The sequence below is a fragment of the Gopherus evgoodei genome, chromosome 7, assembly GCF_007399415.2.
Source record: "Gopherus evgoodei ecotype Sinaloan lineage chromosome 7, rGopEvg1_v1.p, whole genome shotgun sequence".
Classification (NCBI taxonomy): Eukaryota; Metazoa; Chordata; order Testudines; family Testudinidae; genus Gopherus; species Gopherus evgoodei.
Window position 1 is genome coordinate 70,253,658 of NC_044328.1, and position 17,708 is coordinate 70,271,365.

Here is a 17,708-nt window from a genome sequence, read left to right on the forward strand (position 1 = left end):
CCTGACATTTTGATTAAAAAACTAGAACACTATCAAATTAACATGGCAGACATTAAGTGGATTAAACACTGGCTAACTGATAGGTCTCAAAATGTAACTGTAAATGGGGAATCATCATCGAACGGGATCCCCAGGGATTGATTCTTGGCCCTACACTATTTAACATCTTTATCGATGACATAGAAGAAAACATAAAATTGTCACTGATGAAGTTTGCAGATGACACAAAAATTGAGCGAGTGGTAAATATGAAGAGGACAAATCAATGATACAGAGCAATCTGGATCACCTGGTAAACTGGATGCAAGCAAATACTGTGTGTTTTAATACAGCTAAATGTAAAGGTGTACCTCTAGGGACAACGAATATTGGCCATACTCAAACTAGGCGGGGGGCCTCTTTCCTAGGAAGCATTGATTCTGAAAAAGATTTGAGAATTATTTTAGATAATCAGCTGAACATGAGCTCCCAGCGTGACACTGTGGCCAAAAGGACTAATGCAATCCTGGGATGCATAAACAGGGAAATCTTGAGTAGGAGAAGAGACGTTATTTTACCTCTGTATTTTGCACTGGTGCAACTGCTACTGGAACTGCTGTGTCCAGTGGGGAACAAATATTTAATAATCAGCTCTTCAGTCTAACAGAGAAAGATCTAACACGAGTCAACAGCTAGAAATTGAAGCTAGACAAATTCAGACTGGAAATAAGGTGTACGTTTTTAAGGGTGAGAGTAATTAACCATCGGAACAATGTCCATCACTGACAAATTTTAAGTCAAGAGTGGATGTTTTTCTAAAAGATCTGTTCTAGGAATGATTTTGGGGCAGTTCTCTGGCCTGTGTTATACAGGTGATCAGACCGGATGATCACAATTGTCCCTTCTGGCCTTAGAATATATGAATCTATGAAAAAAAAAGTGCATACTTAAAGTTAAATGCAAACTGAATTGCTTCCCGAACCAGGGCCTCGATGAGGCAAAATCAAAGAGCTCCATTCCCCAGAGTATGTAGATAACTTATGGCAATGGAAAAGATGCTTTTGTTCTTCTAAGGTTCATTTTTCTAACACCAGCTTTTCCAACTTCTCATGCTATCTCATTTTTGCAGGTTTTGTAATTATTGGAGGAGAAAATGTGGGGAAATTAGACCTCGGAATATTTATCGCATCAATTATCCCCGGGGGACCTGCAGACAGAGCTGGGCATATCAAACCAGGTCACCGTCCTCGGTTTTTAATTAGAATTCAAATGCTTTCATGGTTTAAAATGGACTGATCTGGCCTTATTTCGGCCCCTCCTGATGTGTTTTGTTTTAATCCTGTTCTTAGGGGGACGACTCATCTCCGTGAATAATGTTAGCCTTGAGGGTGTTTCTTTTAATACCGCGGTTAAAATTATACAGAATTCTCCTGATGACGTGGAACTGATCATCTCTCAACCCAAAGGTACAATAGGGCTTGGGAGGTGAATGGTTTTATGGGCCATGGAAGTGGTTGGCTCAGGGCACTGCTAGTGGGATACCTTTGGAGGCTTTTGCCTCTTAACTGTAGGTCATAATTCAGCCCAGCTCGGTAGTGAGTGCATGTGACCACAAGTAGATACCCTGGACAGCTGTTCAGCAGTCACTGTGAAATGAGCTGATGCTCTAAGGACCTGAGCCAGCACCACAAGAGTCAATGGGAACTTGGCCGTTGACTTCTATGGACTCAGGATTGATCCCACTGTCCAAGTTCTTAGTGGGTGTCCACCTCGCAAACCACCCCTCGTAAGTGGCCAAGAAACGAATGTGCCATTGAGACTGGGCTCATAGAGATGGTTACAAGCGGCAGATTAAAACTAACCAGGGCCCAGATGCACCATACTTTGCATTCCCAGAGAACATCAGTGCCCCCATAGATACCTTAAAATTCATCCTCCAGCTCTCTAACTCATCCTCTTTGGCCCTCCTCCATCTAATGGATCTTTCTCTCTCAGCATTCCCATAGGGTCTAGATGTCTCATAGAGTAACTGCTTTATCAGACCTGGATCCCAGCATCCAGGTAATCAGGAGCTCATATACCAAGGTGAAGGGCACAGTATAAGAGCCTGAATAGAGATGAAAGTTCCTCTTTTAATCCACTCTAGGTGCTCCCTCTAGGGCAGTACTGAGGCACATTAGAAGGGTACTGTTGTAAAACTTACATGGTTGCTACCAGCTGTGTACTTTACCTGTTCTATGGCTATAAGGAGATTCAGTCCCCGGGGCTGTCAGACCAGCAATCAATTCACTCAAAAATGGGGAAAAAAACCACCAACAACAAAATTTTGGACGTTTAAAATCATGAAATCCTAAAGATGTTCTGTTATCTGCATTGGTTAAGAAAAGGTGCTTACGTTAAAAAACTACAGTATTTAATAAATAGTGATTGGTTGTATCAAAAAAGATGATACAGGTAAGAAATGTTTACAGATTGTTAAAGCAGTTGCATTATCAATCAAAATAGTCAAGACTGAAATGTGATTTCCTTCATAAATCCCATCCACTCTTGCCTCATTCAGGAGCTAATAAATTTCTTAAAAATTCTTTTTGTGCTAAAAGTCTCCATGCTCCATCTTAATGCAAGGACAAGGTTTATTCTATTTAAAGTTTCAGCAAAATATTCTCTGAAATTTTTGAGTCCTGCAAGGGTGAAATGAATACACTTGCCCCACATTTTCTAAGCAGAAATGCTTATCTCCACAATGGCTTGTTTTGTAGATCTTGTTGAGATTTCAGGACCAAGCCACTTTTGAAGTTAACTCCTCCTGCTGTGCCAATACATAAGAATATCTTTCTCTCCACATTTTTGCAGCTGGCAATGTTTGTTTTTGGTCTGTTTTCATAGACATATCTGAAGAAGGACTGAATGAGGAGAAGAATTTGTCAAGAAAAAACAGCACTAGTGGGTCTGAGATCTCTTGTGCAGACAGTGGAAGAAAAAGGATTCAAGACTGTCATACAGCACCTTCCAAAGAACTAGACATAAATACAGATGAACTCGAGAAGGTTCTTTCCTGGAATTTAGCACCAAAATTGCGTCCCAAGATTCCTGTTCTTTCAGTTGACAGCCAGGATATGGAGGTAACCACAGTTTTGATATTGCTCAGCTGTGACACTACGTCAAATAAAGAATCATAGAAATGTTAGTGGAAGTATCCATCCCCCTGCACAAAGGCAGGAATAAGTAAACCTAGATCACCTCTTACAAGTGTTTTTCTAACTTGTTCTTAATAACCTTCAATAATAGTAATTCCACAACTTCCTCAGGTGACCTATGCCAGTGCTTAGCAAGCCTTATAGGTCCACTGCACACTCACAATATTTGCAGATTTGCTGCTTCCAATGGAACAAAACACCCCAGGTTACCAGTTCCACCTCAGATCACCGCTCCACTTAACACGCAGCACTTATATATGTTTATAGTGAAATCAAGTATAGGTTTCTTTAACAAAGCATGGAGATTCAAGTAAGAGCAAGCCTGCATATTAGAAACAAATGGTTACATATAAACCAAAATCATAACACACGTTCTAGAGCCTAGATTTAATTAGCAAGATATTCTCATGTCTAGTATTGTTCACCCAAAATCCTTGCAGCGTTTTAGAGTCAGGTTTGGGTGTGACCCTCCTTTCAGGAGATAGACATGCTGTTGGCTTGCCTCCTAGGTGAAGGACTCAGTATGATTCCTTACACTCAAAAATATACAAGAACAGTCCTTTGTCTTTATTCATAAACAGGACACCCGCTGCTGTTTGTGTCATCTTGTCAATTTCACAGTCTCTCATTTCATTACTTGCTCAGTATCCAAATAGGCATATATTATGAGGCATACAATACACAAGTGGACAGGCAGGGAGACAGGTGTCTGTTGCCTCCTGTCTGAAAGGAACATTTCCAAGGTACATCACCTCCTGGTGACCTGCCTTAACTCCAAGACCTTGAGAACATATTTTCATTATAGACACATAACTCCTTAAATATTACCCACATATACATTTTGTAATAGTTACGATGACCATTGGGTTACTGACTCTCAGCAGACACCTCACATGCCACCCCTCAGTGCACTTTTGTGCCTATATCTGACACAGGGGATCCCTGTAAAATCTGTGAACCCTTGTGCTTTCTGCCCATTGGCCCTCAGTCAAAAAATGAGGGGAAAATATCAAGGCAAAATTTTGCTTTAAAATCTTCTGCTTTTGTTTATCAAAATTTTGAAACTGGGAAATATTGGCCAAGTCTAGAGCTGGTCAAAAATTAGGGGAAAAGGTTGTATTGTTGGGGTTTCCCCCCCTATTTTTTCTTGTGAAAATGTCAAGATTTTGATTGATGTTTTTGCAGAAAATTTCAACCGGTTCTAGAAAACCAGACAGAAAATCTTATGGGTCTAGCCTTGACTGACCTCCCTGTCTATCCGCAGCTTACGTTTTGAGCCACATTCTTCTGTGAGTGACGCTGGTGTAAATTTGGAGGAATGCTATGGATATAGGTGGTGTTACTCGGATTTACACTGGCGTAAATGAGAGCATGATTGAGCCCTTTATTTCTGCTGGAATATTTTTCTTGATCTCCCATGTAACAGTCTCATTAGTGTTTATATTTTGAGACAGGAAGCCAACTCCTCTCACTTTCCACCATCTGCCGAAAGCAATTCAGATGAAATCTATTCTGTGGAGTTGGTTAAAGAAGACGGGACTCTTGGAATCAGTGTGACTGCAAGTATTATTGTTGATTTTGCAATGCATCCTTAACACTGTGACATTACCTGGTACACATGGCAAAGTGCAGCTCTAAAGGAAGATGTACTGATAGCGATACCCAGCACATGAATTTCAGTCTGAGATCCCAGTGCTTGATGAAGTGATTATAAACCACGGATTCTAGTCATCCCAATTCTCACCATTAGAACACGGGCTGAGGAGCTACAGTGGCAGAAGGTCAGCCTGGATAAAGGTCACAGCAGCATAAGCTCCCTGAAACCGTAATGCAGCTGGAGGCTTGAAAGTGTCAGGGTATGCCAGGGAGGGGCCTGGCCAATGCATCTGGGAAATACACCAATTCAGAGTATTTCCTAGACAGCATCTACTAGTGAGGCTACCATGGGATCTCAGTGGGAACATAATGTTTCCTTCCCTAGTTCAGAGGTGCCAGGGTGGGCAAAAATGGCAATGCTGAATGTTATTTCATTGGGAGATAACACCCCCTACTGCATCTGGGGAATTAATCTATCGTCCCTATAGATCTGGGGATCACTTCACCAACCACTGAAATGCAGCTGCCACTGGGGTGGAAAGCAACAGCCATTTAATAGTATGTCATAGATTTCCTAGAGTTTAAGGCCAGAGGGGACCACTGTGGTGCAGAGGCAGATTAGGGGTTTGTGGGGCCCTGGGTCACAGCAAGTGGAGGCCCTTCCCCACCCCTTCTGCCTGCAGTCCTCTCCTCCTGGCACTCTTGATAGGCAAAATGGATTGGGGTTTGGCCCACTCTCTGCCTGGCACTCCTGCCGGAAGTAGGGTTGGGATGTGGGGGCTTACCCTGCTCCCTGGCAGGAATGCCCCCACCCTGCTCCCTAGCAGGAGCGCCGGGCGGCAGAGCACGTCAGGTTGTGGGGGCGCCCCAGTTGGCCGGGGCCCCTGGGTATTGGCTGTGTTAACTCAGTGACTAATCTGCCCCTGCTACGACCATCTATGTATAACACAGGCCTGTGTATAACACAGACCAGAGAATCCCATCCTATGGCCTCAATACTTAGTGAGCCCAATAACTTGTGACTAAAATATATCTTCCAGAAAGGCATCCAGTCTTGTCCACTTAAAATTGCCCAGGGATGTGGTTTGGCAGAATGGAATTAAGTGAGTTTGGAATTTACCCAGGGCCTGAGGACTCACATTTCTCTTCTTAGGGAAAATGCCGTAGGATTGTGAATGGCTCCAAGTAGTCAGGAGTCACAACCTTGTTTTTATATCTCCTCTGAAACATTAATAGCCATTGAGTGCATTGCACAGATTTAGGGAGTTGGGGCTGTTAGCAGGCTTTGAGATGTAACCACATTCCCAATGGCATGGGGAGGTGTTTATGAATGAATATGATTAAATAATTGTGTGTAGCCTTATCGATCTGCCCAGTGCTTTACAGAGAGAATAAGACATGGCTGTTGCTTTGAGGAGCATGTTATAAACTAGGTACAAAGTGGGGGAGTAGTATCTGTTTCCAGTCCACCCCACCCCCATTTTAAAAATATGCAATTTCTGAAGCCATTGTTGATTTCTGAAAAACTCTGTTCAGAATTTGCTTGGTAACACATCAAAATATGGTTTTGATTTTACCAAGGGAGGAGAAAATCATGCTGAGGCACTAATGTAAATGGTGGGTGAATATTTGCAGGGTGGGATCAACACTAGCGTGCGTGATGGTGGAATATACGTGAAGTCAGTTATCCCCAGAGGACCAGCTGATAAGGATGGACAAATAAAAAAAGGTAGGACATTTGACAGTACAATTCTGCTCTGCAGAATTAAACGTTTGGCTCTGCATTCTCTCTAGGAGTCTTTGAAATGTGTTAACAGTTACAAGTTGGAGGGGCAAACAAAACTATTACCTTCCAGCTGTCTGGGATTCAGAATATGCAGTCCCTGTAGCTCACTCTGGCAATATTTGGTGTCCTTTTGTAGATTAGGGAACTCTGACCAGTGGTTCTCAAATATATGTTCAGTGACTCCACTTGCGAACATCTTTTAGTGTTGCTTTTGGTATCTAGATCACATCAGTGCATAATCTGAAGGGTCTCTCATTACAAGGACTATCTAGGAAATACTGCAAACACAGCAGTAACAGTATACAGTTGTAAAGCCTAACTCACCAAGATCAGTCACAATTGGCAAAGTGCTGGTAGGTCATCCCTGTTAGATTAAAACGTCAAAGCAACTTGCCCCGATTGTTGTCTGCCCCAGGTGATCGGCTGCTGGAGGTGGACGGGACCAGCCTCTGTGGCATCACGCACAAGCAGGCTGTGGAATGCCTGAAGAAATCTGGCCAGGTTTGTAGAAGGGGAGATCTCAATGATGGCGTAAGAGGCTATTTCATGTTAGTCTGGGTGGCAGAACTGGGCCCAGGAACATTTCTTTTCTGCTCTGTTAGTTAGAGAGAAATGAAAAGCCAATGCTGATTATGCAAAGTGTCAGGGAAACTTGTCCATCATCTTGCTAGGTTGTCAGGCTGCTTCTAGAAAGGGGACGTCACAAATCTGCAGAGCCGTGTCCAGCTGCTAAAGACAGAACGGAGGAGAAATCTGTGATTGTTTCCTTGGCAACGCCCTTGTCAGCCGGTCCCAAGGGCTACTCCTTTGCAACAGATGGTGAGCAATGATAAAGGCACCCAGGGTGTCTTCCTCCCACTTACTCATTCCATTCTGTAAGAAGTGAATGGAAGATCATACAAGATTTGCACTGGTCACAAAAAGATATGCCAGAATATTTCCTGCAGATTATACAGTGTAACTACATATTGAATAAATAGAAACATAACAGGTAATACTACTGCCATGATTTAAATGAATTTGTTATTTCTGAAGCATTTTGGGTTGCAACTCAGATACACCAGCTAATTTACCCCAGTGTAACCCTATTGAGGTCAGTAGAGTGACTCCTGGTGTACGCAAGAGCAAAATCAGGCCTGGCAGGTATTGTAAGTGGCACTTTTTGCTTTATCCTCTGGCTGAAGCACTACATATGCACAGTTAATTGATCAAGGGATGAATAATGGTTCCCTCTGCAGAGGTGCACCAGTCAGGATGGGGCAAACAGCCCCTTTCACCTCCTCCACCGCATCTTCATGCCAGGGGCACCCAGACACTGCTATGAGCACGAAGACAGAGTGGCCATGTCACTCTTGCTAAAGGAGGAGTGCCTGGATCAGGGGTGTGGCCTATGATGCACTTACCCTGCCAGGAAACCAGACCTGAAAAGAACAGTTACTGCCCTTCTTTGATGGTCCAGCACGAGGGTGGGCAAACTTTTTGGCCTGAGGGCCACATTGGCGAATAGAAATTGTATGGCAGGTCATGAATGCTAACAAAATGGGGGTTGGGGTGTGGGAGGGGATGAGGGCTCTGGTTGGGGGTGTGGGCTCTGGGGTGCGGCTGAGGGTGAGCAGTTTGGGGTGTAGGAGGGTGCTCCATGCTGGGATTGAGGGGGTTGGAGAGTAGGAGGGGGATCAGGGCTGGGGCGGGGGGTTGAGGCATGGGGAGAGGCTTAGGGGTGCAGGCTCCGAGCGGCACTTACCTCAAGTGGCTCCCAGAAGCAGTGGCATGTCACTTCTCTGGCTTTTAGGTGTTGAGTGGCCCCTGACTTTGGAGCAGGGCCACCCCGTGGCTTCCAGGAGCCATGTGGTGCAGCCCAGACCTGGCGCCCCAGCTGGAGCACCAGAGCAGGGCCGAGCTGGCAGCAGCGGAAGCTCATGGGCTGGCTTAAAACGGCTTACAGGCTGGATACAGCCTACAGGCTGTAGTTTGCCCACCTGGTCTAGCAGGTCCCCCTCTCAGTTCCCCCAGAAGTACTCAGTCTACAGGGTGCCGCCACTCTCCAGCCCTTTCACCTCCTTCCCAGCACCCTTCTTGAGGCAAAAGCCAGGATTTAGCCCTATATGTCTGGGAGGAGGGCATGTCCCTCTCTCTAGTCTGTAAGAAAACAACAGGTCTGATTCTGTTCTGCACAACCCTAGATTTACTCTAGTGCCCCCCCCCCAAATCCTGACTGATGCTGGTGCGAGTGACATCTGAATTAGGCTCAGTAAATATACTATAAATGGTATTTACAGAGAGCCCAGACCAGGTGCAGAGTCTGTCCTCATCTGCCCCAAGGCAGTGTTCCTCTCAATTAGTGCTACAAATCAGGAGCAGATCTGCTGAGGCAGAGGGCGTCGTTTTTATATAGGCACTTTTCAGAGCTGAACGGCACTTTATGGGATGTGAGCGCTGTGCAGCACACTCAGGTTCCTGTCCCCTCTTTGAACAGATAATACGTTTGAAGTCAAGCTGATGAAGAACTCAGGAGGCCTCGGCTTCAGTTTTCTGCAGATGGAAAGAGAGGCTTGCGAACACCTCGGAGGAGAGATTGTGAGGATCAAAAGACTGTTTCCAGGGCAGCCAGCTGAAGAGAATGGAAAGATTGAAGTCGGAGACGTCATTTTCGCTGTTAATGAGAAACCTATTCAAGGACTCTCGTATCAGGTACCAAGCAGGGCTCTGCATGGGCCTCCCGCTGTGTAACATATTAATTAAGTGTGAATGAAGTTTCACCCCACCATTTTATTCTTGCCCAAAAGGCTCAATACAGGCAGCACTCTACTAAGTTTGGATAAAATTGTTATGCAGAATTTCCTTCACTATTTAATTTCCTTGCTCTCCACTATTGACATACAAAATCTATTGGCAAACACACACCAGTTACTTAATTAGCTGCAGTCTGTGTTGCTTTTAGATACATGAGTTGGCACGCTTTCCCCTCGGGTTCATGTGTGTTTTATAATGTCATGCTAAATACCGTGTGCAAGATTCCGGTATAATGATATAAAGGGGAGTAACTCCTTTGTCTTGAATGAACATTACTCCAGATTTACACCAATAGGTTTGGATTTGGATCTCAGTTCTATCTTGACTGTTTATTTTTCAAAATATAATATTTTCTTTCCTTGTGAAATCATCTGATAGATCTACATGAGTGAAACCATGGTTAATGAGGTTGCCTATTGCTGAACATGGATGATGGGTAATATTATGTAACGCTCTTATTGCAAGCATAGCGGTGTGGTTAGCAAGAGACAGGGCATTAGAAGACTTGCATTCTGTACCCAGTTCTGCCATTGATACTTTGTGACCATTAACAAGTCACTTAAATGTTCCATGCAGTGGTTTCCCCATCTGTAAAATGAAGATAATAATACACTATTTACCTACTTTGAGCTTCTCTGATGGAGGGAGCTATAGAAGTGTATATTATTGCTTTACTCAGGTGCTATGTTAAAAAATGACCTGGCATAAATGACACCATAGAGTTCCGTATTCACCATGTCGCACTGGTTTCAAGTTCAGATCTGCTCAGGTGACATTTAAAAGTATGGTTTGAAAACAGATAGCTGTGCAAACGCCACCTGGGATTGGAAAGTCAAGCTAGGTCCTCTCCAGTTTTTGCTTCATCGTCATAAGAAAGGGTTTGGAGGCCAAATTAGTCCTCCAGTGACACTTGATGAAGGCCAAGTGGGTTAACACTGGCGTCATTGAGGGCATAAACGGAAGGTAGTGAACGTAATATGGCCTATCCAATCTTCCCTGCCACTACTGATGGCCAAGATAGAGAGAGCCCAGCTTGACTCTCAGATCCTAGCTGAGTTTGCACAGCTAGCTATAGGAAAAAACATAGTTTGATTGGCAAATGGGGATGCTCTGTCCCGGAAATCAGTGAGACATAAAGAATATGGAACCCCAGCTGCCATATTCCATGGTAGAATCACACTTTAAAGCCTCTTCCATGGCTCTTCCAGTCCTCGTCCCTCTGAGAGCGAGGCATGCTGGGAGGGAGGAGCAAAGTGCTGACAGCCTGAGGGATCCAGAGGCATTCTGCCTTGTGTATGGAAGAGGGCTTTCAGGCAGTGTGCTCTGTAGTTCCCCTTACTGCTGCCTCCAAAGTGCACATCCTGCCTGCTGCTGCTGCTGACAACATGAGTGGGGGGGGCTGCATGCCTGGTGGGCTCTACAAGGCCCTTGCAGAGCTCAGACAGGCCTCTCTTGCCCAGAGAACAAGTATGAAGAGGGAAAGTGGCTTTTTTCTCCTTTCTGCGTTTCCAGTTTTTAGCCAGGGCAGGAAGTGGGAATGGCTCGAGGAAGGGGCTGTTCCCACAGCATCCTCAGTCTGGTTAGAAGCAGGCCATGCTAGAAATCCCCCAGCGCTTTGAAGAGCATCCTAGCATCTCAGTTCTTGTTCAAATTCCAGGCCCCAGGAGGTTTGCCCATCGTTCATGTATGATGATGTAACCTGTACTATAGCATTAGAGCAAGGTCTTCAACATGCAGCTGGGGCAGGAAAAGTGCTCGCTATGCAGTGTGCAAGGCTGGGGCTAAGATGTTCTGTGCTGGTTCAGTCATTCTGTCCGCATGCTGAATTCACATCCCCTCTGGTCAATGGCCTCCCCGTAACTGGCTAGACATCCTTTCCATACGCTGTTAGGGACAGATCATCCCAGGCATGGGAAAGGCACAGGCAGAGGCAAATGCAGCAGATTCAGCACAGTTCCTCCATGAGTGAAGAGGCAGAGTACAGAGAGTCCATCCAGGCAGTGGGATTTTCCCCTAACTCCATGTACCAATCAGCACCACTCCTCTCAGGCCTCTGCAGCAGGTCTGCAGAGGAAAAAAATTGTGTGGTGGCCAGTCTGAACAGATCTGAACTGAGACTACATAGGTCCAAAACCCACATGCAGCAGCTGTGGTAGCTGACTGTGGAGGGCTGCAGATGTATGTCATGCCCTGCCCCTGTCTTGAAGAAGAGTGTTCCCTCCCCTCCAGCTCCCTGTGTAGTGTCCCTGTGCACAGCCCCTTTATTCAGTTTGTGCACAGAAATCCAGATTTGGCCTTTTAGGTACTTGTTCGATGAGTGCAAAGATGCCCCTCCTATGACTTCTCCTTTTATACACTGATATAAAAAAGTTATGCATTACACTCCAGACATGGTTAGTTACCACTCTTCTGCTTGTACCTGCTAGTTTGAACAAAACATCCTCAACCATTATCCTGTCATCCCATCCTTATCTTACGAGGGGCCAGTGTGTTCCTGTGCCATCCCTTGGGAACTTGTTTACGTAGTTACTTGAGAACTCTGGGTGTCTTTGCACCATCCTCTGTGGTCAGGAATGTGCTTACTTGGTTAGCCAATACCTGGTGTGTTGTTATTTTGCCAAGGCCAAGCCTGCTCTGGTTCACAGCCTTTGGTTTACACTGTTAGTTATGCCTAGGGCTCCAGCAAGGCCTGCAGTTCTTACAGAAGGTACCAAATCAAGAGAAACCGGGGGAGAGTGGATGTTTGTGCCCAACGGGTTTGTTTTTTCAACTAAGTTATAGGTTACATAGTGTATACCCCTTGGGTGTAATTTACACCCATTACTGTAATGAAAGCAAAGAGCCATTGAATCCAGGTGGCCATTGGAAGGCCAGATCCTGAGCTAGTATAAAAGGGCTAATTCTGCCACCGGATGCATGTCCTAGAGCAGTGATTGTGGGCACTAGCTGCTGACTAATGGCACAACTAACCTTGCTCCTTCAGTCATGAGCAGAGAGGGATGTGCTGCAGCTTGGGGGCTGTGTATTACCATACCAGGCTAACGGCATTTCTCCCCTGTGTAGGATGTCCTGCACGTGCTGAGAGGAGCTCCTCGACAAGTCACGCTTCTTCTTTGCAGGCCTCCGAAAGGTCTTCTTCCGGAAATAGACCAGAGCGCACTGGTAAGACAAGCCTTCTTAGTACTGCACTTGCATCCGTAGGCCTGGAAGTTCTCACTGAAGCACTTGCTAGTGAGTCTCAAACAAGAAGGACATGGATTATTCCTCCCTCCATCAGGCAGCTCTGTTCTTTTCCTTTACTTTCTGTCTTGGAGTGGTCCCCTGAGAGAACTTTCCAGCTTCAGCTATTGACCAAAACCACCAAGTCGTCTTAACCACTGCTGTGCTTTAGAATATATTATATTTACAATCAGTAGCGAGCTTCCCTGCTTGCTTCTGGGGAAGGGACAGTAGCAGCAGCTCATCCTACTTACTTCTACCTTCCTCTGGGCCCCCCACTCTCTGCACAGCACTTCCTTCCTGTGTACTTATATAGTGCTAGCTGCTGGGGACGCTTCCACCCAGTTAGCCCCTTAACTGTCTCTCCACTCAGATAACTGGCCTGCTTTGTCAACTGCCCACCTTCAAATCTCGGTTAATATAAACGAGTGGGGATTTGAGTGGCAGGGTGCTGAACCAGCTCGCGACTGAGCCCGCCCTGGTACGCTCTCCCAGCAACAAACCCTGCTCCCACAATTCAGCAGCAACTTTCTCAGTAGCCAGAGTAGTAAGAGGGGAGCAGCTCTGCCCCGCTGGTGATTCCAGTCTGATCTTCTTGTGGCACTGTAGCACTGAACCAGTGGTATGTCAAAGGGTGATTGCAGTGTTCTGGGACAGAACTGTGGCATTCTAGCCTAGGCCAAACATTGCACATGTTCTAAGCAGCAGTTTTCTGGGTGCTAATCTGGAGCTTTAAGTAGACTGGACCATTATTGAGACTGGACATGAGATATTGAACCTTTGACCTCTAGGCTGTGAGTTAGTGAACTTCATGAAATGCCACCAGTGGTCTAAGTCCAGTTTCCTGTGTGCAGATGTCCGCCTCTCAGAAACCACTGTCATGACTAGTACTGATTAGCAGGGACATCAGAAAGGCCAAAGTATGAATGGACTGAATGTAATTTCCTTCTATAGTCTTGAATTTAATGAATCTAATTTCCTTCTATAGTCTTGTCTACACTAGAGAAATTTGGTGTGCCAGACAAACTCCTCCTGTGCTGTACCACATCTCATATCCACACACAAGCACTCTCTTGGTGCACAGGCCTTTGGATTAGACTTGATTCAGGCCAGGCTGACCACCCTGTGGTTCCCCATCATGCCAGTCTTCACTGCCAGAGGGCCTGAGTGGTTGGAGATGGCTGTTAGAATAGTCCCCATGGGACAAACAGATCCCCACACTACTGTGCTTCACGGGCTTGTCTGCTCTTCTTTCTGCACTCTGCTGCACAGGGGTCAAATTAGCTGGAAGCCACTTACTGCTAACTGGAGATTGTCCACACACCAGAGGGCAGTGAAAGGGGGAGGAGAATGGGGCCCGAAAATGTATCCTGCTGCTGCTCATACTGCACCTATTTGCTGAAGAGAACTTCCAGGCTAGTCTCCAGAGTGGGGAGTCGGGTACCTCCCACTAGCAATACGTTAATTGGGGAAAAGTATTTTCCACATCGTTCTTTCCCTGGAGATTCAGCTTTTTATAGTGTCTCTCAGAGCTATTCTTGCACCACGCCACCAGCACTGTGGTGTCCTGCATGGAGAGCCGGTTGATATTGGCTCTACTGTGTTCCTCTTAGCCTGTAACAGAGGAAGATGGTGAAGGAGTGATAGGAGAGGGAGGTGAAGCTAGATTAATCCCTCTCTGTTGTTTTGATAGACCCCAGTGCCTTCTCCGGTTAAGGAGTTTGGGACCGTGACACCAGCTACTCCAGAGCCCAGCAGTGGTGCGTCTCACGCTGCTAGTGAGAGGGACAGTACCTCTCCAGAACTGGAAGATCATACGGATTCTGAAGCAGTGGCCTCTTTTGGTGACCCTCCTGAGGAGGAGAACTTTTCTCCTGAGGAGCAGGACACGGAACCTTCCCAAGAGAAGCCACATGACAGGCTGGGAGCCCACAGTGAGTGCTCCTACAAGCACCTCTGGAAGTGGCGTCGGGAAGCTATTGCCTCTGAGATGTTCCTGTCTCTGGAGGAAGAAGTGATGCAGAACTGCTATTCACCATATGAGAGCGGAAGGGCTGAAAGGTAAGAAGTGCAGAGCTCCACCCTGTGCTGCTTTCACTGGCCCTTAGAATTTTGCACCCAAGTGAAGTGCTGGGGGTTAAACACAAGGTTCTGTGCTTTTAACTGCTGTGTTAATTAACCAAGATTTCCTCTTACCAGCTGTTCATGCCTGTCCCAGCCTGCTGTCTCCACTTTCTCCAGCCTCCTTCCTGGAACTGTGCAATAAGATGCATTGTGAGAGAATTGAATGAATAATGCATTATGGAAATAAACTGCATTGTCTAGCCAGGGCCTCATTCAGCTTCCATTGAACTCAGCAGAAGGACCCCTATTGACTTAACTGGGAAATAAAGTAATTGAGTTCTAGTTTAAGGTCTCTGTGTACTATCAGAGTGGTAATAAAGGGCTACAGAGTAAATGAGAATCAGGCCTATGGTCTTTTCCAAGCCCATTGTACTAAGTACAAAGGGAAGCTCACCAATTAAAAGCATAAAGTGTTCATAAGATTTTATTTCCAGATTCTGTACAATTTTTAAAGAAAGGAAAGGCTGTTAAAAGAATAGAGGAAAGAATATCAAGTTCATTCAGGTACCATTCTGCAATGTGAAATTCTCTAGCCGTCCTCCCCTTCTCAAAAGAAATGGGAGAGGAGACGCCGTGAAATGAGTGCTCTGCTGCGGATGGCGGGGGGAGCTCTGGGACTGCAGCACAAGAGTGAGAGCTCTTCGAGAGGGCCACTTCTTCTGTTTTATGAGATATTTGCTTTAGGAGGTGCTTGTACCTATTCTCACATACAGCCAATTGAGATCCTGGTGTGGCTGTCCAGATTCCCTTAGCAGCAATGACAGTACCAGAAATTCAGGGATTCTAGTACCCTTGCTCAGGGTCAATTCAGGGGGTGGCTGCAACGCCACACCACCTTTAGCTCACCCATTCCCCAAAAAGCTCTTGTGCATTTATGCATTCGAGCATTTCTAGTGTGAAAACTTGAGCCAATCAGTATTTGTTGCATTGGAAGTTTTTCTGGTGGAAAATAGTTTAATCAAAAATGGAAGATTTTGCAGGAAAATGGCAATTCCAATGATGATTTTTTATTTTTTCCTGTGAAAAAGGTCTAACAGAAATTTTAGTTTGGTATCAACTTAAAAAGTCATTTTGTTTCAGCTTCTGGGTTTAAATAAACCTAAACAAAATTGACACTTTATGTCAAAATGTCCATTCAAAAGGATGATCTTTGTTTCATTTCAACTTCAGATAGCCTTCTGTTTAAAAAAATTGAACCAAATTGTCATTTTAATTTGAAATGGGATGAAAATTTTCATTTCCCATTGGTTCAAAACTTCCCACTGGAGAAAAGACTTTTTATTCACAGGTTTCAGAGTGGTAGCCATGTTAGTCTGTATCAGCAAAAACAAGAAGGAGTCCTTGTGGCACCTTAGAAACTAACAAATTTATTTGGGCATAAGCTTTCATTGGCTATTACCCACTTCATCAGATGGGTTGTAGCCCACGAAAGCTTATGCCCAAATAAATTTGTTAGTCTCTAAGGTGCCACAAGGACTCATCTTTGTTGTTTTTTGTTCACAATTTCACATGGGAAGGAATTACATTTTTGGATCAACTCCAGTAAAAAGGCCTGGAGAATTAGGATGATGTAACTTTGGTTATGCCTATGTAACCCATGCCAGCTTGGTGTGGCACTAATGAGTCTGCTACAGCTTTGGCTAAGTGCCACATGGCTTTTAGCTCATGCAGTAGAGGCTCATGCATTAAGCTTCAGATATTCCAGGTTCTATTCTGCCTGCTGATGAGCAGGGTCTGTGGGAATTACATCTTCACTTCAAACTGGGTGTAAATTCCAACTTGAGGAGATGTACCTGTGCTAGTTCTGATCGAGCTGCCATGCTTGGAACAGAAGTGCAGCCACAATGGCGTGCATTGCCCCAGGTACACTTCCATCTGAAACCCTAGATGAGAGGTCGGCAACCTTGGAGAAGTGACGTGCCAAGTCTTCAGTAATGTAAGGTTTCTGCGCCAAAATAATGTTTACATTTACAGGGTCCCCCGACAGAACCCCAGACTAGCAGCGGGCTGAATGGGGCTAGCAGCTGGAACCCCAGACCGGCAGTGGGGGGAGCAGCTCAGTCTGCTGTGGTAGATGGTCTGGGGTTCCATCTACCACCCCCACTGCCAATCTGGGGTTCTGTCCGCCGGCCCTGCTTAGCCCACTGCCGGTCTGGGGTTCTGTCCACCGATTCCTGCCAGCCGGGGTCCTGGCCCCGATCAGCCTGGTGCTGGCCAGGGTTCCGTTCACCCAGACTGGCAGCGGACTGGGCAGGGCCAGCGGCAGGGACCTTGGCTGGCAGGGGCCGGTGGACATAATCCCAGACCAGTGGCGGGCTGAGCGGCTCAGCCAGCTGATGGTCTGGAGTTCCTGTCACCAGCTCCTGCCAGCTGGGGTCTGGCTGTCGGCTGCTCTCAACCTGCTGCCGGCCTAGGATTCTGTTCACTCAGGCAGGCAAGGGGCTGAGCGGGGCCAGCGGCTGGGACCCCGACTGGCAGCAGCATGCCAGTAAAAATCGGCTTGCGTGCCACCTTTGGCACGCATACTGTAGGTTGCTGACCAATGCCCTAGATACATATTATGGGCAGCTGGCCCCTCATGCTGCTACCCTCTATTTTTAGCAAGCTAGCTCGATGGGAGCTAACGTGGGTATGTCTCCTTTAACTGGGAATTATACTTTCCAGCTCTAGTGTAGACATGCCCAGAATTACCATGGAAACTGCAGCTGTAGTGCTCATTATACACAGGCTACACAGAATCCAGCCCATAGATTTCGGCTGAATTACTGATTTATGTAAGGGAGAGCAGGGTCAGGATCTCGGTGTCTTCCCTGGTGCCAGAGAGATGGGCTAGAAGCAGCCGTTGCTTGAAGTGGTATGAGCCATTACTTGGCTGATTGCTATGAGCATTTGTAGCTCTGCCAACTACCTTCCAGGCCCAGTGCCTCACTGTCAAGTAACACAGCCTCTGCCATATGCTTAATGGTTGAGATCTCTGTTAAACTTGTGACCTCCTCCTTCTCCCCAGACCTTGT

The 17,708-nt window shown here is 45.9% G+C and overlaps 1 protein-coding gene across 5 annotated transcripts in view; it reads left to right on the forward strand.

Moving 5' to 3' along the window:
- Nucleotides 1-17,708, forward strand: part of FRMPD2 (FERM and PDZ domain containing 2) — a 128,811-nt gene that overhangs the window by 60,670 nt on the left and 50,433 nt on the right. For all 5 annotated transcript variants that reach the window (XR_004001343.1, XM_030570380.1, XM_030570377.1 and 2 more), the window contains exons 20-29: nucleotides 1,109-1,216; nucleotides 1,329-1,445; nucleotides 2,866-3,101; nucleotides 4,631-4,735; nucleotides 6,408-6,501; nucleotides 6,974-7,059; nucleotides 7,230-7,377; nucleotides 9,035-9,249; nucleotides 12,415-12,513; nucleotides 14,264-14,631. Coding sequence is in view for 4 of the 5 variants with exons in the window: in XM_030570380.1 (XP_030426240.1) it covers nucleotides 1,109-1,216; nucleotides 1,329-1,445; nucleotides 2,866-3,101; nucleotides 4,631-4,735; nucleotides 6,408-6,501; nucleotides 6,974-7,059; nucleotides 7,230-7,377; nucleotides 9,035-9,249; nucleotides 12,415-12,513; nucleotides 14,264-14,631 (1,576 nt within the window). In the remaining variant the exon portion in view is untranslated. The remainder of the gene's footprint in view (nucleotides 1-1,108; nucleotides 1,217-1,328; nucleotides 1,446-2,865; nucleotides 3,102-4,630; nucleotides 4,736-6,407; nucleotides 6,502-6,973; nucleotides 7,060-7,229; nucleotides 7,378-9,034; nucleotides 9,250-12,414; nucleotides 12,514-14,263; nucleotides 14,632-17,708) is intronic.